The sequence below is a fragment of the Ammodytes marinus genome (assembly GCF_949987685.1).
Source record: "Ammodytes marinus genome assembly, chromosome: 3".
Taxonomy (NCBI): domain Eukaryota; kingdom Metazoa; phylum Chordata; class Actinopteri; order Uranoscopiformes; family Ammodytidae; genus Ammodytes; species Ammodytes marinus.
The window spans coordinates 21,205,587-21,227,035 of NC_137232.1; the positions used below are offsets into that span (position 1 = coordinate 21,205,587).

General features: G+C 44.6%; 1 protein-coding gene across 3 annotated transcripts in view; it reads left to right on the top strand.

Moving 5' to 3' along the window:
- schip1 (schwannomin interacting protein 1) overlaps positions 1 to 21,449 on the top strand; it is a gene marked incomplete at its 5' end in the record, with an annotated part of 226,041 nt that overhangs the window by 186,284 nt on the left and 18,308 nt on the right. For 2 of the 3 annotated variants that reach the window (XM_080053917.1, XM_080053918.1), the window contains one exon: positions 4,178 to 4,948. In XM_080053917.1, coding sequence (XP_079910043.1) covers positions 4,178 to 4,948 — 771 coding nt within the window. Of the gene's footprint in view, positions 1 to 4,177; positions 4,949 to 17,989; positions 18,237 to 21,449 lie in introns of those variants that run through there. The other variant, XM_080053920.1, reaches the window with a different exon arrangement.

Below are 21,449 nucleotides of genomic sequence, written 5' to 3' on the forward strand. Positions count from 1 at the left end.
ATGTAGGCTATGATGAAAATTGAGACAACCCACGAGTAGGCTATTATCCAAATGTGCCTTTCTCAAGCGCATGCCATGTTCTCTATATCTATATATATAGCCTTCGTGTTACCAGATGTAATCATGCAACTGTCATGCGTGGAGTGCGCTCGATGCACGTAAAGAATGGGCGTATTCGATGATGCCCCCTTTGCAATCCACCCGAGACCGACTGGCATAGTTGTGAGGGTAGCTCTTTGACATAAATTAAACGCCCCCCTCCCAACCAGCCGCCCGGCTAAGGGGTGGGGATCGGTGCAGCTGTCAATTTGCATGTGTTTTTGTGGCCAAATTCAGCCTGCGCGCGGTCTGCCTTCCCTGCCTGCCTCTGCCTGCCTGCCTGCGCTTCTGTTAATCCCTCAACGGATCAGCTTTACCACTCCAGCCGGCCGCTTTTTACAACGCCTTTCTGTCGCCCTTTCTGTGTTTCATACACAGGCACTTTAAATGATTACATTGTTGTAATCTGGCTCATGTGATCAACCATCATATTGACCCGTTAATATCTGGCAACCGCGAGCGAGCGCCGGTTTAGGAGGCAGGCAGCACACACTCGGGTTAACACTTAAAGGAAAAGGATCGGCGGTGGCCGAGATTTGAGACGCGATCGCAGCCTGGATACTCCCGCTTCTACTTAATGGTTTTCTTACTTTGAAAGGAAGACCCACCCGGTTCCTGAATCCGGGTTTTTTTTATAGCTCACGAAGCAGGGGGTGACTAACGCCAAGATGACAGGCCGGTTCACAGTCACGGGGCACTGGTGACCGTGTGGTGATCCAGCGCGTTTGATGAACACGTCGGCAGGGGCGTTGCACCAAATTCTGGGCCCCTATACAGGAAGTCCTGATGGGCCCTCTGAGAGGCGGTCTCTATGTTTGTCTATAGTCCAAAACGTATGAGTGACTGGTCCCTCTCTGAGCCAGATAACAACACAATGTTTCTATTGATGAATGACCAAATCATTACGCGTACTTGAACACAACCCCTGGTCTAATGACTCTTAATAAACATGCACACACACAGTGTTTCTCACAGGAATTTGGGAGACTGTGTCGTGGACCCTGGACCTTCTAGGGGGGTCCGGGGGAATGCTCCCCCGGAAGATTTTTTTTTAAATGTTTAAGTAAAATTCATCAATCTGGTGCACTTTGAGAAGAAAACTAAGGCTAAATCAACTGTTCCTATGTAAGCTATTTAGTACTATTTTCTGGAATAATTTATAGACACAGAATGACCAAAAAGCAGAAAGAAGAAATGTACATGTTTAAAAAATCCAGTCAGCTTTGGGAATTTTCCCTTCGTTTGTATTTATTAATGGCCCAATATAGGCCCCTGATCTTCGTAGCCCCGAACAATGTTATTTAAAAAATAGCAAAAATGTACTGACGAATGAAAGGCCCCTGATATATATTTTTTTTTCCTAAATAAAATTTTTCGGGGCCTAAATTGAGCCAGTAAAAAAAATTAAATAAAAAAAATACGTTTTTATATTTTTTGGGTGCAGCCCCCCTCTGCCTTGGGCCCCCCAAGCCTGTTCGCAGTCCTACGGCCCTGAACGGAACTGACCATCGTCAGATGCTCATAATTACCGAGTAGAAGTTGAATGCGTCATAATACAATACAATGCAGCCTCTGAATGGGCGCATAGGCTACTGGAGCACTGTCAGACAGTAATATGTGTAAAACACATAGTCACTGTAGTAGTAACGTTCAGTTATTATAACTACAGTAGGAACCGTTGCTCTACAATGAACTGGCGACTTTTTTTTTTTTTTTCTTAAATGAACTGGCGACTTGATCAGAGTGTAGCGCGGCCAGATGACAGCTAACGTAGGCTCCAGCCTGCGCCCCGTCAAAGGTAATGTTATGAATAAACAAGTAGTAGGGTAGGCCTAATTGTTTCAGCCTCCCTCTGTAGTTTTACTCTCACCATTCTTAGAAAAACTGTTTTTGATGTCCTGGGCCCCTGCTCTGCTGCTCATAGCCTACTCTGGTCTCCTTCTCATCTCTTTTCTGGTGTGCGAGCTTGTGCTTTTTTGGGGGCATCCTCGCCTGCTGGAGTTCACTTCGCTCGCGCTCACTTAATTCCAATGAGGAAGAACGAACCGCGGGGTGGACCAAACCATTTTTTAAGAAGGGGCCAAGGGGGTTATTGAAATGATTACAATTAGAATATTGTATGACTTGTGGCTTTGTTCTAATTCAGACTCATTCGTATGATTATATATTAGTTCACTGTATAGGCCTACACAATAATTTTGTCATAGATTCTACTGGGGGCTGTGTGGGCCCTAGCTGGCTGTGGGCCCTTATAATCGTCATAACCTTTACCCCCTTAACGACGGCGCTGCACGTCGGTAAGGTTGTTCCCCGCTGTGCTGATATATCTATATATTCGTACGATTCGATAGGCTACTGAGTTCACATAGGCCTACCAGTTAGCATATTCGTGATCCGGGTAATTTTGTTGTAATATATACAGGAGATTGTTCAGAGTATTAGTGGCCACGAGTCGGGCCCCCCCCACCTCCCCCTTCCCTTCTTCCCTTCAGTAGTAAACCCACAAGGGATCCTTGAGTTTTTCATTTCAAGAACCCACTGATTGTTGGACATAACCCCAAGGACTGAATATGGGTTATGACGTGTTATTAATGTCTAGACTGCGGTAGTAGTAGGAAAATGGAAAAACAACAGTCATACATTTTGGCACTGGTCTAATTCATCAGTCATTCATTCAATAATACTGAAATGTAAACTCTCCCCCTGAACACACTGGGGGCGGCCCAATAACAATGTGATATGTTACCAAGACCCTCTTACATAGTTTCAACTATCTGATAACAGTTTGCCATCATGTCAATATATAGGCACAAATGTGGCTTTGGTGGGCCCATGTGTGTAGCAAATGTACCACCTTTCTCCCTTCACTTCTGTTCCTTTTAAACCTGTTAGCATTTCATGGAGAAATGTGGCCCATGTCTCTGCGACGCACCATCAATTTGTGTATCTCGTCTCCAAGATGCTGAGTCATATGCCTTTTCCCAACATAAATATGTTCTGCATTGTCCTTTGACGTCAACAGCCCGTGTCTGCACAGGTGTGGTCTCGGAGCCATAACTCAACGAGAGCTTGTTGTCATTAGGATAATACTGGATTTATTGTAGTTGTCCTCCCTCTTGAGTCTCATGAAAGAGGCAAAACTACTATTAGTCATCATGGCCTTAACCAGTTATCAGCCTTCTTCATAATTAATTCATTTATTTTTCCTGAGCAATTCGTAATGTGGTTCACGTAGGATTGTGTCGTTAATTTATCTTTGCCCTGAGAGGATTTTAGCTTCTTCCTTGTGTTTCATTAACTTTTAAAAGAGGTGAGAGGCACTATGATAACGCACTCCTGCAGAGAAAAGACTCCGACAGCGAAGGCTCAGGTTGGGTGGAGAATTGTGAAGGGTTGTAAACAACGTTTTCATTAGGTGTGAACTATTCAGTCAAGAGGTGATTGGGGGGCTTCGCAGGGGCAACCCAGTCAAGGTTAGACAACCGTTCTGGACTTGTGTGCCTGTGTCACGGTTCAGTGTGCTGTTTAAAGTGTCACTCACTCTAAACCCCTCATAACACCCAGTTTGGGTCCCTGTGGTGCTGTGCAGATGTAGCAGTGGGTTGTGGGATATTATTCTCACGCAGACTGTGCATTCGCTGTGTATGCCAAGTGTTGCACAAGCCTACACACATAAACATCCAGAAATCCAGTGGAATGGTATAATCAGTTAGCATAGTCTAGTTAGTAAGACTGGAGAGCTTTGGAGTTGTATAGCAGAAGGCTGTGGCCAACAAGTTCAAGGGAGACAGTGACTTTTTCTGTGCAGAAAGGAAGTTCCTGCGGGACAGGAAGTGCTTTGTGGTCGCTGGTCTCAAACCACAACACTGGCGTTGACTAATCTAAAGCTACACACTTCCCTCAATTCTCTTTTAATTTTCCTCTTTCTCCTTCCCTCGTTTCCCCTCTTTCTTTCTTTCTTTCTTTCTCTCTCTCTCTGTCTGTCTACAACCCTTTTTAAATCTTGTTAATTTTTTTTCATAAACTTTCCTCAGTGTAACTCTTTTCTCTTTCTCTGTTCCTCCTTTGTGGTTTGCAGGATTACCGGGAGGATGGCATGGACCTGGGGAGTGACGCTTCCAGCCGCTCCAGCTCAGAGTCCAACTCCAACAAGGTCACGCCTTGCTCCCCTTCTCTGGACCTGGCCACCTTGGAGGACTACAAATCCTCCCCCTCCCCGGACCTGGTCACCTTAGAGGACTACGAGCAGGACGAGGACTACCAGGAGTACAAGAAGAAGGTGATCGAGGAGTGGGAGAGTGAGTACGGGGAGGACTACACCTCCCCACAGCCTCCCAGTCTGGAGGAAGGAGGAGGAGGAGGGGTGGTGGGGGTGGAGGGCGAAGGCGAAGGCTACAGGAAGACGGTCAACAGTCGCAGCCTGGCCGAAGAGTTCCAGGATGTGAAGCCTATCCCGCCCCTCCCGGCCCCCGGCGGGCGCACCGCCACCTCGGTCGCAGCCGTCCCCGAGGAACTCAAACAGAACGGCAATCTGATCCTGCCCTCCAGCTGCCAGCCCCACTCCCCTGGTACACCCCAGAGGGGCACAGGGACTCCCAAGCCCAGCAAACGCAGCTCTAGCCGGGGCAGGGGGAGCCGCAGCACTGGAGGGGGCGGTGGTGATGGAGGAGGAGGAGGGACAGGGGGACAGAGGAGGGGATACAGAGAGGAGGAGGCAGTAGAGGAAGAGCCTCTGCCCACCATGGACTGGGCCGCCCTGGAGAGACACCTGGCTGGACTGCAGTGCAGGGAGCAGGAGAACCAGAACCTCAACCAGAACCACAACATGGGCAAGAGCAACTACACCTCGGTATGTCTTTAAGTATTTTACATGTATCTGTTTGTTGTGGTTGTTTTATTTATTTTTTTAAGATTTGGGGCTTTTCTGCTTATGTGTGTCAAAGGTTATTTCATCATATTTCTTTCTTAGTTTCCCATGAACTGGTGGGCATCTGTAATCCAGCAGTTAGCTGTGTCAATTGGACCCTGGAAACATCAAGTTAGGTTAGCTGGAGTGAGGTAGAGGGATTAGTCTGCTAATGTAGCGCTAAGCTATGTGGCCCAGCCATTAACCTGACCATCAAGGGAGTCTGGGCTACTTAAGTACACTGTGGTACACACTGAATAGGTGTCATATTTGTATTAGTAAGAGCTATTTTAGTAATCTTTAGTATGTATTAGCCTTAACTTTTGACCTTACAGTCTTTTGTGTCTTTTTAACCTTTTTTTCTTAAAACATCTTGATGTGGTCAAAAGTGGCCATGTGGTGTCTCTACCAGAAGAGGTCAGTGTTGTATTGACATTCTGCAGGGGAGTTGCTGCTGCTTGCCTCTGCTGCCACACCAGCAGCAGCTCCTGCACTCAAGGCTGTTATGAATCATTAACAATAACGTGACATCATTCAGTTTAAATCAAAGTCCCAGCAAGAGCTTCGCGGTTTATTGTTACCCTGTGGGTCCAAAAGGGTGTAGCTTCAAAACTGTTTAGGGAGGAGTGGGCTATATTTGTTTACCGTTTTCAGTGCAGTCACTTAGCTCTTATGTCACTGAGTTAAAATAAGCGAGGGAAAATGTGTGCTTGAGCAAAAAGGGGGGGGGGGGGGGGGGGGGGTATTGGTGCTTCTTTTGGTATGCATGCACCAAGACCTTTTCCTCAGCGCACGGAGACAATGGCCGCGGCCAGTGCCATTGTGAGCGCGTTGTGTGTGTGTTGTGTGTCTTTGTTTGTCTGTCCTGGAGGCCCCCTCCGTCTCCCTGAGGCATGTCAGGAATGCAGTGGGAGAAGGGGGGATGAGAGGAAGGAAGGAGGGAGGAAAGGACAGGAAGATGTTATCTTTAGGACCGGGCAGTTCATGGCCACATGGGCTGTGTGTCTGTTTGTGTCAATGTTCATTACCTGCTGTCCATCTTATATGAGAAGGTCACCTCCTGGCTCGTTTTAGTCTGGGGAATGTGTGCTATTTTTCTCTCTCTTTCTCGTTCTCTCTCTTTTTCTCTCTTTCTCTCTCTTTCTTCTCTCTCTCTCTCTCTCTCTCTCTCTCTCTCTCTCTCTCTCTCTCTCTCTCTCTCTCTCTAAGCAGTGGGCTGAGATACAATTGACCTGTGTGGAAGAAAATCTGTTGAAACAGAGCCTCTGTCTCCACATGCGACCACTGTCTCATCCGCACACATATAAACATTTGTGTTTTGCACATGCGCTCTGCACCATGGACTCATTCTTGATCTCTGTTGGTATCTTGCATGTGTGTTCATGAAGGTATTGTAGACTAGGCCTGGTGTGGTGGATAGAGATAGCCTGGCCCTCATGGTGCCACAGCTTCCATCGGTCTCCCCTATTACGAGGAAAAACCAACGCCTCAGATGTGGATGGCCCCGGGTAGATAAGAAATTGGAATTAGCCGTGTAATCCCACCTGAGCAGGGAGCACAGGAGATAAATCAGAAGAGAAAGGAGACGCAAGGTCATAACCTGGACAAAATCATTGAAGTGCTGTTGCCGCTTCTATTGATGGCTATCAATACAATCCATTATGGTACATTGGATGTGTTATTTGACCTATTTTCTTTCTTTTATTCCTTTCTCTGAGCTTCCACACATGGTGTTATAGGCAGTGACCCCGTTGCTAACCTGCTAACAGGAGCACAAAAGCTGTAAAGTGTCTATTTAGGAAGGGGACACATTCCCACAAGACATTTTTCCAGATGTCTTTCTATGCCAGGGGGCGTCTGGGTTTCTTAATTCTTAAATTTGCTGGATTTAGCAGACACCCCGGAGGAAAAGGGGGCGAGCTGGGGCTTTTAATATGTTGTTAAATATTTGAACATCCACTCAGACTGATGCATGTGTTCATATAGTGGGGTCTGCCTGTCGGGGATGTTGCCGGGGTCCAGAGGGACAGAGATATTCACGCTTCAGTAGAGCTTCATAGCATCCGTGTGCTCTCAGAAAGACGGGACACGGTGGAGCCCAAAGCTAATAATCTGGAGTGGTCATTAAGTGCCCCGGAGACTCCTTTAGCGCGTCCCCAGTCAGATGCAATATAGCTTCCTGCAGCAGAGCCCATACACACACTGGCCTGTAGTTAAGAGTATTTGTGTCAACAGGGATCAGGTGAAATGAGCTGTAAACCAGGCATACATTGCATCACACAGAGAATACAAATACACAAGGCCATAAGAAGTGATACCTCTTCCTGTCCACATCTCCATGGTAACCGCCCTTTTTGCATTGTCTGGACGTCTTTGAAAAGTGAATTTAGCTTCATTTAAAGGATCTGTTTTGTTCACTTTCCTGCCAGGAGCTAAAGGTAAAGATTGACACCACTCTTGTGTATGGTAATTAGAAAGTTACAGTCAGCAGCGGGTTGACTCAGTGTAGCCTGAAGACTGGAAACAGCTAGCCTGGCTCTGTCCAAAGGGTAACAAAATCCACCAACCAGCCATCTCTAAAGCTCCCTTATGAACAATTGATATCATACTTGTTCAACCACACAAACACCAAAGTGTAAACAGGACAGGTTTTGGTGTCACTGGGTTTTATGTGCCTTATCCTTATCCTTTGTAGTTTTTTAAATGAAGCCAAAGGTCAAACTATTCCTATTAGATTGAAAGATTTGTAACACAAACCTGGCAGAGTTGCACTGATTTCTCACCATGTTACTTTTGGTTTGCTTGTAGAGTATAGCACAGGTTACTTCTGTGTGTGCCATACAAAACTTTCACCTATCCTGCCTGTTGTTTCATTTATTGTATTAACGTACCAGTTGTATTTGTGCAGGTGTGTTTAGTTAGGGTGTGGTTTCTGGCAGCTGTAATCTCAGCGTCTGGTTGCAGGCTATGTGGAGGTGGGGTCAGGAGGATTGGTGAGGATGAGTGGCATGCTGACCTGTTGGTAATGTGTTTCTAATTAATTCTGGAGTCGCGTGGCAGAGATGGGCCCACTGGGACCATAAGTACGCTTGGGGTAACACTACCACTAACCCTTCATTTAGCTCCGCACCCCTGAAAGCTAAACAATAATATTATTCTTCCGATTCGGGTCCTGAGGTGAAAAAGGCAGAGATGGGGGAGGGGGGGCAGTCCACATGCATGGCTATCCATACTCCATATACGTACATTTACCTGTGTGTGTTGTCTGGTGCATTCTGGAAAAGTGTTAAATATGTGCCTAGAGGCTACTTCTTTTTCAATCTCAGTGTGCACACACCCAGGCTTACTCACACAATTTAAAAAAGAGCCAGTGGGCATATTGTGGTTGTAAAGATAGGGTCTGTGCTGAGACCTGCAGCACCACTCCTGTTTTAAAATGCAGAGGGGAGCTCTGTCTCTCACACACACACACACACACACACACACACACACACACACACACACACACACACACGTACACATCTACTGAACCTCCCCTTATCATGCCAGAGGAGCATTTATTGTACATGTGAGGGCATAGTGTGACAAATTTGTCAGAAGCAGCAGGTAGACTCATACACAGTCATACTGTTCAGGCACAGGTTCACACACTTATTCACTAATGCCTCCTGACATCTGTAAAAATCAATCCTATACATATTCACACAGTACAGTTTGATGATTGGGTATATTGCTACTAAACACCCTTGCAACGCTTATACGTGTATGTTTTTTCCATAAATTAAAGTAGCTATGAGGAGTTCCTAACTTTTTTTAGATTCTAGTGGCACTTTTAGGACAAGTGTTTTTAGGACACTAGCGGTGGAGCCTGCAATGTTTTGCAAGCGAGTGAAAAGGAGACTGCAGGATGCACCGCGCTGAGTTAACGTATATTTATATGTGACTATAGATTAATTATGGTAATATAACCATGGCGATGCAGATTAAACTTTGATTTTGTACAGTTCGGGAATCACAGGTTGTTACCATCTGCTGATGGTCTTGTTTGCTGTTACAGGACATTTATGATCATCAGAAGAAAAATTGCGTAAACATTTAAAAGTTCCTTTGGCCATTTTACCTTGTTCTGTTTCCAGCTGTCAGAGCAAGTAACAGGTCAATGAACATCTACTTAATAGGAAAGTGCTGCTCAAGCACACCATTAACAATGAAAAGGCCAAGAGCCAACACTGAATTGTGGAAGTGTGGACATTCTGCCCCAGAAAAGCACTCAAGGGCTGTAAAGGAAAAAGAAAAAAGGATAAGATAGAAGCAAAGAGAGACCTTAGAGAAAAGAACAAAAAGCAGAGAGGTGGTTTCTCAATTCTACGATCCCCCCTCCGTGCTCTCTGTGATTATGTAAGTTCAGTAGTTGAACTGTGCTCGCCACCCTCCACTAACGACCTAACTACTACCTTCACCCAGTGCTCAGCGAGGGAGTAAATTGTAGGGTTTGAGAGGCCTTTTAGAGCAGCTATGGTGGATATAGAAAGCCACAGACAATGAGTTAAAAGTAGTCACACTGGGAGTTAGGTCCTGTGTGGGGAAAACAAAGCAGGCAGCGTAGGCAAAATGTGGGGAGGGTGAGCTGGAGAGTGATAGGTAGGATCAAAAAAGAACTTTGTGGAAGAAGAGGAAGGATTTTTTTTGGGGTCAGAATTATGGGTTGTGAGCAAGCCAAAAAGGGCGGGAAGTATGCAGAGGAGATAGTCAACATACTGTATAGTGGGAGGAGGCTTCAGAGATAGGGAAGGGGTGGCAGGGATTTTTCCAGGTGTGGGGGAGGCTCCGATGTCTGGTTCAGCCCCCCTAGGCTTAACCACTGTTCCTCGTGTGTGAGCACATGTATGTGCCGGTACCAGCCTAAACACGCCCGACCCCTCTGCACACCAAAGCTCACACACACACTCTCTCCTTACACACACTGACTGCTCCGCCTGTGCTTTAGAATCAAACAGTTTTCTGTCTCCTGTTAGTCCACACACAGACTCACCTCACTAAATCAAAGGATATCTTTTTGTCCTCTCTCATGTTATCCTGACAGTCTGCCAGTGTTGGTAGGTGTTGTTTTTTTTCCTTTTTTTTCTCTCCGTGGAGTATTTTTCATCTCAGCTTAACCTTGGATACCTCACAGCAAGTCGGGCACTTTACTCAGGTAAAGCAAAACCTCTTTTAAAAATGTGCCAGTCTTTTCCGTCCGGTTTGTAAAAAACCCTTTTCAACATTACATGTCCATGTGATGTGGCTATAGCCAAACTAAGAGCAAAACTTCAGAAAGATTCAGACTCAAAGTTAGATGAAATATGTAATCCTTATGTAATTGTAGCCTATGGCACTACATTCCTCTGCTGTCAAACGTTGTCTTTTAAGTTCATATGTAACAGCAAAGTTAAATATGTGCAGAATGGAGCATAAAGTGGTACCAGCTGTACATCTGTCCATGCATTTCTGTTTCCTCAGAAATATGTTCTGTCTGACCCTTTAACAAAGAGCAGGTTCATGCTGGCAGGACTTGGACCATACCGTTGCTATTTGGTAGCCCTGTGTTTTTCTTTGCTTTCTGGCAAAGAAAGAATACCATCAAATACACAGCCCATTTGAATCCTGTTTTAAATAAGCAAAGCTTTGTGCTTGGGCCTGTTTTGAATGTTCTTTTACCTTCAGCTAAGGTAGAGACTCTTTTTCACACACCAGCTCACTAGCTCAGAGAACTAGCGACGACACAACCCAAATTATTACAAATATTTGTGTTCCTTCTGGATGCCTCATATCACATCAGGTCTTCTGTATAAAGTTAACATATACACTTGCACATGTGTACACACACAAAGACTTCAATCGACTGATGACAAAATTGTCATACATTCTGCATGGGCATTTGCACAAAGGGAGACATAAGACAAATACTAGACAAAAAGACAAAAACAAATGAAAAACTTATATAACTCTCTTATAGACACTTGAAATAGAAATTGAGAATGAGACGGATAAAAAGGCGCAGCTGACACTATAAACCTCAGCTTTGCACTGACCTTGCCGGTCTACAGTCTTGTTTTGCTTGTGGTAGAGGAAAAGAAACGGCAGAAGCAAAACATTAGAACAAACTTCCTTAAATGGGTAAAAAACAGATTTGCCAATCTGAACAGTCACCCCGTCCGTCTGCTCTCTCTCTCTCCGTTGGCGATGAAACACGCTCGACCTGCCAACTGTGCCCGATGATGGCCAATGGTCTGCTCGGTGTGTCAGGTAGCAAAGATACATAGCCATGCTTGGAGCCCAGCATTGAACCAATAAGTAGGCCTGCACACATGCTCACACGCATGTGAAATCAAAACTGTTAAGATTCACCTGCTGGCTAGTGGCTACTAACAAAAAATTCTACTTCGAAAACTCCACACACAAACTGTAACCAGGGCTAATAAAAAACGTCCAATAATATCCCATGGGTTCTAAAGGAGTGGTTCTGTCAGAAGAACTGCCCCTTATCTGGTGTCAAAGTGCAGTTCTAACAGCTGATAAACTCCCCTCATCTGCACAGGTAAACAAACCATTTGTAACACATTTGTACTGGTGAGTCAGTCATAATGATGCTAAAGGTGTGTAGATGGTCTGAATTATCACCAAGTCACCAAGGGACCAAGGGACAGGCAAGCTGCATTGTGGGTCAAACAGATAGAGATGGTGCTATGCTCGCAGATAAAATAATAATGTTTAGCTGAAAAAGGAAAGACATGGCCTCCAGCTACACATTCCTCCACTCCTTGTCTGGTTGATCATCTCGATTGATACACACACTCTGGCACAAACACACCCTTCCTCTGATTCATTCGACTGTGATTCACCATCACAGCCAAAGCCCGTCTCTTCAGCATACAGTATGTAATATCCTCAGTCAACTTAGCCTCATACCAAGACTCTGACTCATTTTACTCCTCAGTTGAATATCTCTCCACCTCCTCCTCATTCTTCTTTTCTTTTCTCCTCTACTCGCTTTCTCCCAGTCATCCCCCTGTCCTTCGCTACCATCCCAACTCCTGTTCCCTGCTAATTGTCCTCTTCCTCAAGCTGTCAGGAAGCATTATAGCCTAATGTTCTCACACAGCCAAAATACAGCAGGAGACTTTTTTCCACCCCTCCGCCTGGCTCCCCCTTCTCTCCGCCCTATGAAAACTATCAAAGAGGGGCGCAGGCCGTGAGTGGCAGAGCGTGCTGTGGAGGAAATGGGGATTTATGTAGCAGTGAAGAGACGGCCTAATGGTATAACTTTGTGTCAGTCCTCTTCGCGAGCCAAGTACACACACACACTCACACACACCAACACACACACACACTCACACACAGGCAGGCTTTAGAGAACGGGCCCCAAGAGATAAAAGAAAAGGTTTATTGAAGGAAGGCAACAAAAAGAGAGAGAGAAAGCTGAATATTGAGAAAGAGGGTTTATGTTATTCCAAGCAGTGAAGGATTTTACGCTGTCTATCCATCACCTCTTCCAGTCTCTTGTCGGAGGAATAAAAAGGGTTGAGTCAGACAAACACAAGCAGTGGCCCGTGTTTGTGTTGAGAGTGTGTGTGTGTGTGTGTGTGTGTGTGTGTGTGTGTGTGTGTGTGTGTGTGTGTGTGTGTGTGTGTGTGTGTGTGTGTGTGTGTGTGTGTGTGTGTGTGTGTGTGCGTGCGTGCGTGCGTGCGTGCGTGCGTGCGTGCGTGCGTGCGTGCGTGCGTGTGTGTGTGTGTGTGTGTGTGCGTGCCTACGTGGACGTGTAGTCATTTTGGGTGGAGCCAAAACATGAAACACTGCTCTTCTCTGCTCCTAATTATAGAGTGTGTGTGCATGTGCGTGTGTGTGTGTGTGTGTGTGTGAGTGAGAGAGAGAGAGCGAGTGTATGTGAGAGGTAGAGAAGTGGGTTGTGATTTCGGCCTGTTTATTTCAGGCTAAAAATACCAAGGTCTAAATTACGTTTGCGCACACACTCACGCAAAACCCTGACAAAACATGGGTATTTTTATCCCCCTTTTTCTGATTCTGTGTTATCTAAGCTGTGTGTCTGTTCATGTAACTTTGTGCCAGGCCATGCTGAGAGCCTCGTCTGTTGCTGTAGAGAGCAGAGCTCTTTCATCTCCTCACATACACCCCAAAGCACCAGAATATAATCATTCCATCAGACTGAATTAGGGCTGTAACTAATGATTATTGTGTTTGAATCGGGTTATCAGCTAGTCTTTAAAATGTCAGAAAATTACCTGTTTTAATTCTTCGTTCGTTCCTCGTACTGTCAAGCCAACAGTCCCAAAGCCCCAAAGTGTTCAAGTGGTCACACTAAGGCAACATCAACACATTTGAGAAGCTGGAACTAGGGAATCTCTTCATGTCCGCTTGTAAAATGACTTAAAATGATCAAATTAAATATTTCTTGATTATCATCTGTCACTCAACTCTATTATTATAATAGGATGCAACTACCAGTAATGGTTTTCTTGATGGATCAATCGTTTAGGTATATAAAATGTCACAAACTGGAAAGACGTAAAAATACATTTATAATCATAACAAAGATATTCATTTTGCATTTAAACAATTAAGAAGAGCAAATATTCATATGTGATGAATGATGATTGATTGACTTTAATGATGGTATGGACTTATCTTTCAAACCGTTGACATTGTTTCATCTCAACACTAAACTCAATCATTTTTCTGATTTCTTTTTTTTTGTTGCTTTCCCCAATCCGCTCCATCTCAGTTGCTTAGTATTCACTGTGTCTCACACAGCTATTGCTTCTTAATGGACTCGGAGTGTAATTGGTGGTCAGTTAGTCGTTTACTCCATTGGTACACAAATCTGTTGACGCGTTTAAAAAATGTGAAGCAAATATTATTACAGCTTGGTGGTCACAGCACGCTTCATCTTCCCCACCACCGCCATGCAGACAGCCCTCATTAGAACAACCTCTGGTGGGCTGATCACAAGACTGAGCGCCCAAACACACACATACACCCACACTGCACTCCCTGGCCTTCCACATCAGTTCCTCCCTGTCAGAGCCAGCTCATTACCGCCAGAATCTGGCCCTCACACTGAGCCAACCTGCTTTGCTATGCAGTGTTTTTACGCTGGCACAAAATGTCAGATCGCTAAAAGCATCTGTGAGTCCCGTCTTCCTGCTGGGAAGGGGAGAGGGGGGGGGCCAAGGGGAACAGAAACAGGGAGAGAGAGGAGGATGAAGATGAAGAAAAGTGGTGAAAAGAAAGCAAATGTCTCTACACTGAAAGGCCAGAGAGAGAGAGAGAGAGGAAGGAGGGGTAAATGGAAAGGAGGCTCAAAAAGAAAAGGGGTAAGCTGTTTGTCAGAGGAAGGGAGGAGGCGTCACACAGCACGATGTAGTTATTTCCATGAGCTGCACAGTTGTGTTACACGGCATTAGTCACTGCCTACAGTATCATTTCCAGCTCTGTATGTATCCCCACTAGTAGAGTACATAAGACAGAGAACTTCCATGGCATTCCCTCTTTTATCAGTGAGATTATTCCTGTTTGCATCTCTAAATATGCAGCCCAGTTAAACACACAGAGGGCCCACTGGAGTGGTGTTTTGATGTGCTTGATGATGAGAGGAGGAAAAAACGAGGATAAGATGAGCTTCTCCGGCTCTCAGCGTTCACAACACACCCTAACAGACAGAGTGACACGCATAACAGCAATTTCTCCAGCTCTGTGCAGGCATAAATTACATACTTGGGTTGACGTTTGGCATTTGCATGAGCATACAGCTATATTTTAAGCAGAAAGGCACTATTGGCAGCAGTTCCACTTGTCTTTTAGTTCACTCATAATGTGTACGAGTGTGTGGGAGGCTAACCTGCAGTCTGCCTGCATGTTCGCCTCCGCCAGTTGTCTTTGTGCTGATTCAGGCCACTTACATAAGTTGTTGGAGTTTGTTTGATTTTATTTATTTTTTTATTAAAGGCAGCTAATATATAATTCTTTATTTCAGACCCAGGGGGATCCATATCAACACAAACAACATAAACAAATACACAAACACAGAGTAAAAAATACACAGCCTTTCACAATATTCAGTGCCAAGCATACAGACATGATCGCCAATGGTTCCACAGTCTGGAAGAAAATCTGACCGAACTGCATAGAGGGTTGACCAAAACTGCAATTAAGTTATTTTCAGACTCAGATGCCCTACACATACATCCATACATCAGGCCACGTAACACAGCAGAGCAGGTAGGGACCCCAACACTTACAAACATTTGTCTTGCACTGGAGCTTCTTGGAACTCTCAGCAGTAGCCTCATGCTATCATTATAGGCCACTGTAAGCTTTCTAATGCTGCCTTGTAATACTCATTAACAATTGAGAATCAGGGTTTAGACCCCCACTATACAGTCTGGTTGGCGTCAAATATTGTTTGCTTTTTCCTGTGTGGCTAAAGAGGTGCCGTCTCAGTCTCCACCTGTGCTATGACTCAGATTGTAACCTTGACAACCGTGTGAAGGTCAGTGGGGGGTTTCTTTGGAGCGACTGCTGCCATGGTGATGGGAGGAGAGAAACGGGGGGTTGCTGTGGCTTCTCGTTTCAAAGCATCGTTCATGGATGTTGAAAATCAAAGTTTGTTTTTTTCACTTCTGTGTATGTGTGCGTACGTGAACCAGAAAGACAAATCAGTAATATCTATACACAGTATTCAAGACAGAGAAGCATAAGGCTTGAATGCATCTGTAAAATATCTTAATACTGGAGCTGCTACATAGACCTGGCTTCCAGAGCCTCCATATTAAATGCTGCTGTTGGGATGAGGCTGATTTCAATGTGATTGTGCTGGGTAGTCCACTTTCATTCAACTCAAAATCTTAACTTTCTTTAAGCAATTGATGATCACTAGAGGGCACTATTTTTACTGAATTCATTTATCAAGTTCTTATGTATTAGACAACACCTAACTTGACATGTCCAGCAGACACACGGATAAAAAGATTCAGGATCCCTTGTTTTGCTTAATGTTTGCTGTACATTGGCCAAGTTTGTAGCTATTTTATCATGCAATAAAAACACATTTTGGTAAAAGTCATGTACAGATAATAAAGTTAGTGTGGGCACTGTTCCACTGTGCCCCAGCTAGGCACAACACACTGAAGGCCAAGCCAAAGCCAGTGATGTGCAGGCTTGAGCAGAGGGATCAGAGCAGGGCGCTCCATCGATCCACTTCCAGGTCATTAAACCCACGAGTGGTCTTATCGGGAAAAGCAGCGTCACCCAACAGAGATCAATAAAGGATAGAGAGATCTGGCCTGGGAGAAAGGGGGAGATAACAGGAGGTGTGTGTGTGTGTAGCTAGCTGATGTTTCCAAAATAAAAAAAGTTTGAAAAAATTGAAAGCTGAAACAGATGTCACAGATTTAAATGCATCAGGATGTCAAATTCCCCACATTCTTGTGCAAAGCTTTTCCGCTGCTTGAGTGGGAGTGTTGACAGGAGGCAAATAAACAGACTAACAGCTCTGGATTAAACTAAACCTCTTGTAAAAAGGTGGATTTGAATTGAAATAATTAATTAAATACAATTCTGATAAACGATTAGTTGTACAGTTGATCTTTTTGGTATGTAGAACATTTTGAAAATTAGATTCCTAATTCTCAAATATGATTGTTTGGAGCTTTTTATGTGTTTTAAATTATTATAAATTTAATAAAAACTTGGTTTGAACTGACTAGACTTATTGCAGCATTTTATATACAGTATGGGTGTTTTCTTTTAGCGGGAAGAGTTCTTTATTATTCGAACCAATGCTCTAAAGATACAGTATGATGTAGTATAAAGCCCCCTGAGGAAATTGTATGTACTTTTTCATTTTGGTGCTTTATTAAATAAACAGACTTGACTTGACTCAAAGATTAATCAATTATTTTTAAATTGATCTATAAATGATGCGATGATGCACCAATGCAAAATCTCACAAAGCCAGACACGTGTGACATCAAGAATCATTGCCAAAACAGAAAACAAAGAGATGGATTAATAGTGGTTGGAGGGCAGGATAGAGGAAGAGGAGATGGAGAAGGGAGAGATTATCAGAGGAGGTTAGGCCTGTGTTTGGATTATAGAGCGGCCGGCCATCTGCCACTATGGGATTATAATCCTACAAAGAGACAAACAGAGAAGGAGGGGAAGATGTAGCCTACATGGCATCAGTTTCCCACTTAATGTATACTTTTACACAGTGAGGAAAAGATGACACAAGCTCACACACCAACGAGTGAAACATCTTTGGCAAATTAATGACATTTTGTCTTAAATCGGGAACTGTCTGATCAAACAATTAGAGGAAGATCGACCACACATTAAATGCCTTTGGAATTTTAGACATTTTTGAATATTTTGAGTTAAAAACACATTTTGGGGTTCGAAACTCAGCTTTTTCTTCATTAAAAGTATTGCGTCATCCTGTCTTTATTTACTCCATGCAGCACAGACATAGGGATTAAGATCAAGTTGAAGGGAGAAAGTCATTCCTCTGCCCTTCTCTTCCCCTCACTCTCTCTCTCTCTCTTTCTCTCTCTCTCTCTCCGTCTGGCATGACTTCATATGAAACAGCAGAATGACACCCTGACCCTGACCCGCGCCAAGCCTCATACCCTCCCTCCCTTTTCCACAGTCCCCTCTCTCCTCTCCCCACTGGCCAACTCCGCATACACTCAGCCCACAACAGCTCCTCCTCCTTTTTTTCAGTCCGAAGCAGACAGAGAAAAGCGTCCGACCAGGAGTGTATACTATCCTCCCCTCCCTCCTTCCCTCCCTCTTTTTCTCTCTCTCTCTCTGGCGTTCTCACACCCCTCCTCCGGTCTCAAACTACCCCTCCCTCGTTCGCCTTTTTGGGGAAGCGGAGAGATCAGACCCTGCCCTTCTCTCTTAACGAAACAGAGCGGAGAGAAACAGACATAGAAAGCAGAGGGTGAAGAAGACTGAACTGACTTGCCAGCAGAAGAATAGATTTTTTTAAGGTTTTAGTTTTGATCGAGGACTTGGTGGGATCCCTGCTCTCCTCTCCTCCCTTTCGCTGGGAATACCCCTGCAGGGCTGGGAATCTCACCCCCAATTCCGCTCCTGTTCCCATTGCTTATAGCCAGCTCTGCTCTATAGGATGCTGTGAAGGATGGTCCACCAGGAAAACTGCTCTTACCAGGTATAGTTCTCAGAGCTACATGACACATAGCAATTCTTTAATTGCATTGCCCATTTTTCGACAGACACGACCTGATGTAGATTTTGTGCGGTTAATTGTAGATCCTTGAATCACTGGGGCCTGCGCAGGTAGTACCTCTCTGTATTTCTGTGGCTACGTGATTGTGTTGTGAATCCTCCTGCTGGCTGGTTGGTTGCTAAGAGAGCTCTTGACTCAAGAGAATAATGTCCAACCATCCCCTCCACCTTCTCCTCATACGGCCTCATCAATCCATGTCAAGGAGGCATGAGGTATATCGCCTACATGCAACGGCCAGTTTATAGAGTCATGACAGAACTTCTGCAATTGCTGTGACTTTCATGCAGTAGAGGATGCGTGTAATTCGATGTGTCGTGCAGGCAACATAGTGATACAGAGAATTTAAATGTCAATGGTTTGCTTGGAGGGTGGTGTTTGTGTGTGTGCGTACATGTTTATGGGAATGTGGGATTCTGGTGGGACATGTGACAGCGTGATCTAACAGCAAATGGGTGTGGGGGATGAAGCAGTCGTGATTAAAGGAGAGAGCGAGAACATCACAGCTGTACATCTGCTTTTCCATAACCAGCTCTGCTCCGCAATAAAAGTCTGCAATGCAGTGGAGATGGAGAGTGGGAACAAGCGAAGAGGTAGATGAAAGGCAAAAGAGTTGAGCTGAGTATACCACGGGAGGCAGTAATGGGGGGGAGCCTCTTTGATGGGGAAAAGCAAGTGCAGAAACAGGGAGGGATGCACGGAAAAAAAAGATTCAGAGGAAGTGTTGAGAAGGAAACACCAGGGTCCCAGAGAGATGGATGGGCCTTGTGGGTGTATTTACAGTGTTTTCTCAACATGAAAGTTGAGAGTCCAAATTCCGTCCTCTTTACATTTAATTTGGACTTCAATGGAGTCACATTTTTGATGTATGGAGAATTGGAGAAATGTGATTGATCTTGTATACAGCTGTTTTTGTTATGTAGTCTTGCGGTTTCCAATTGGAAAAGCTAATCTCTCTGTCATTATAAAAATGTAGAAAATCTGTGCACATCCTCCTAATGCTTGAGATTACGTTTGGGAATTAATAAACTGCCCTTCGGTCTCTAGTTTAGGATTTATTGATTTTTTTTAAAACATTTGTATTAATCTTGATGCAAGTTTGCATGTTTGCATGTCAGGAGGGGTGGACTCATGTGGCTTATGTGAGTGAGGATAAGAATTCCCTGCCATGTTTGGTGGCAGATGAAAGATGATAGATTGAGTGACAGAAAGCGAAAAGTGACACCAAAGGCAGCACATGCAAGATAGAGATGAAACAGCAACAGAATAGGTATTGACAACGCAGGCTGTGCAGAAAAACTAAGTAAGAGATGGGTAGGGGAGGGGAGATCAATGAGAACGGCCTATCGCTTTCTGAGACGACTCAGATTATACATGATAGGGGAGAACGGAAAAAAAAGATAACAGACACCGGCAATTATGAGGAATGTAAATTTAGGGAGACATTGGAGAAAAAAAGGCTAAGGAAGGAAGAGGGAGTGGAGGGAGTTGACATGACTGTAATGCATGGGATGTACCAGATGAGAAAGATGGAGAGAATAAGAGAGAGAATGAGAGCGGTGAGCCGAACAGAGGGTTCAGGCTCTGATAACAGCTACTCTCCAGAGGCCCCTCAATTAGACTGGTAACCTGGCAACCAGCAGGCAGACAGCGCCCCTCACGCACACACACACACACACACACACACATCAAGGGATGGAGAGAAGCAAAGTGCAATGGGGGGAAGAACAGTGGAATAGAGGATTGGAGAGGGATCTAAGGGGTTTAATGAGAGAATGAAATGGACAAGGAGCAAATAGCGTAAGTGGGAAAAGATGGCGGTTTAGACAATAGATAGTATATAGAAAAGTATATAAAGGTTCAGACACATGCTGTTGTCCCTGTGTTTGTGTCTGCCTCACGGGACAGTCCATACCTTGGGGCAATCGTTTTCTTATTTTCTAATTAAGGTGTGGTCCTAGTCTTTCTGTTTGGTTTTGTATTGTTCTTTTCCTGTTGGTGGGCGGAGAAGAGGAAAGAAAGAGGGAGGTGGAGGAAAATAAAACTTAATGTTTTGCGGCAAGCTCCCACTTTATGTCAAAAACCATTAGGCAGCAAAGTCCCAGGCTGACCCCTGGGAGAACCAATAAAGCAAGTATTTCACCCATAGTTAACCGAAACAGTCTATCGATCTGAAGTGTGTTTATAATTTACAAATAAACCATGAGGACAAGTAAAAGCACAAACATTTTCTATCTCAGCCTTCCCCCATTATCTGGACGCACGCTCTTCATTTTGTGAAGTGCCCATGAGAGCTAAAAGCACGCCGTGTGTTTACTAGAGGCAGGGGTCTCAATATGGCATCCTGTTTTCAGATCTGCATGTAGATCTATAAATCTGTCCGGGGCCATACTGCTGTGTGTGCTGCATTAGCAGTACCAGCAGGGTGAAGGGGTGGTGGGGCGGTGGCCAGATTTATCCACTTGGCCACAGTGTGTCAAACCCAAACACTGTAGGGCTTGCCAAGGCCCCAGGAACCCTGATTGGATTTTGAATCCTGTCACACACAGTATTTCATTTGTGTGTGTGTGTGTGTGTGTGTGTGTGTGTGTGTGTGTGTGTGTGTGTGTGTGTGTGTGTGTGTGTGTGTGTGTGTGTGTGTGTGTTACTTATTTGTATTTATGTTATGCATATGTGTCTACAAGCGCATGCAGTTTTTAATACTTGACTGGAGAAGGGTTGAAAGAGAGCTCCAGTGTCAGTGTAACAGTAGCCTATATGAGGTGTGGCCTGATGAATTATAAATGAGGACTAGTAGCAGTACAGTAGATACCACTGATGGATCATGCTGGAAGACAGGATTGATCAACAAGGCTGGACAAGAAACCGAATGTCTGGAATTACTGATACAAAAAATGGGTCTAGTTTTCTCATTTTTAAACCACAAATTAAACTAACAAAAAGTATTGTTTGGTGTTTTCCCCTTCATAACAACAGTATAGTCCGTCCTAATATTGTACAATTTGTGGGGGAAAAACCCAGTTCCTTCAAACACTGGCCTCTGTGTGAGTTAGCAGACTTCCCGTTGGGCCGCCCTGTGCTCCTTTTCTCAGCCCAATTTGTTTGGAACACGAAGCATCGTCATGAAGAGAATTCTAT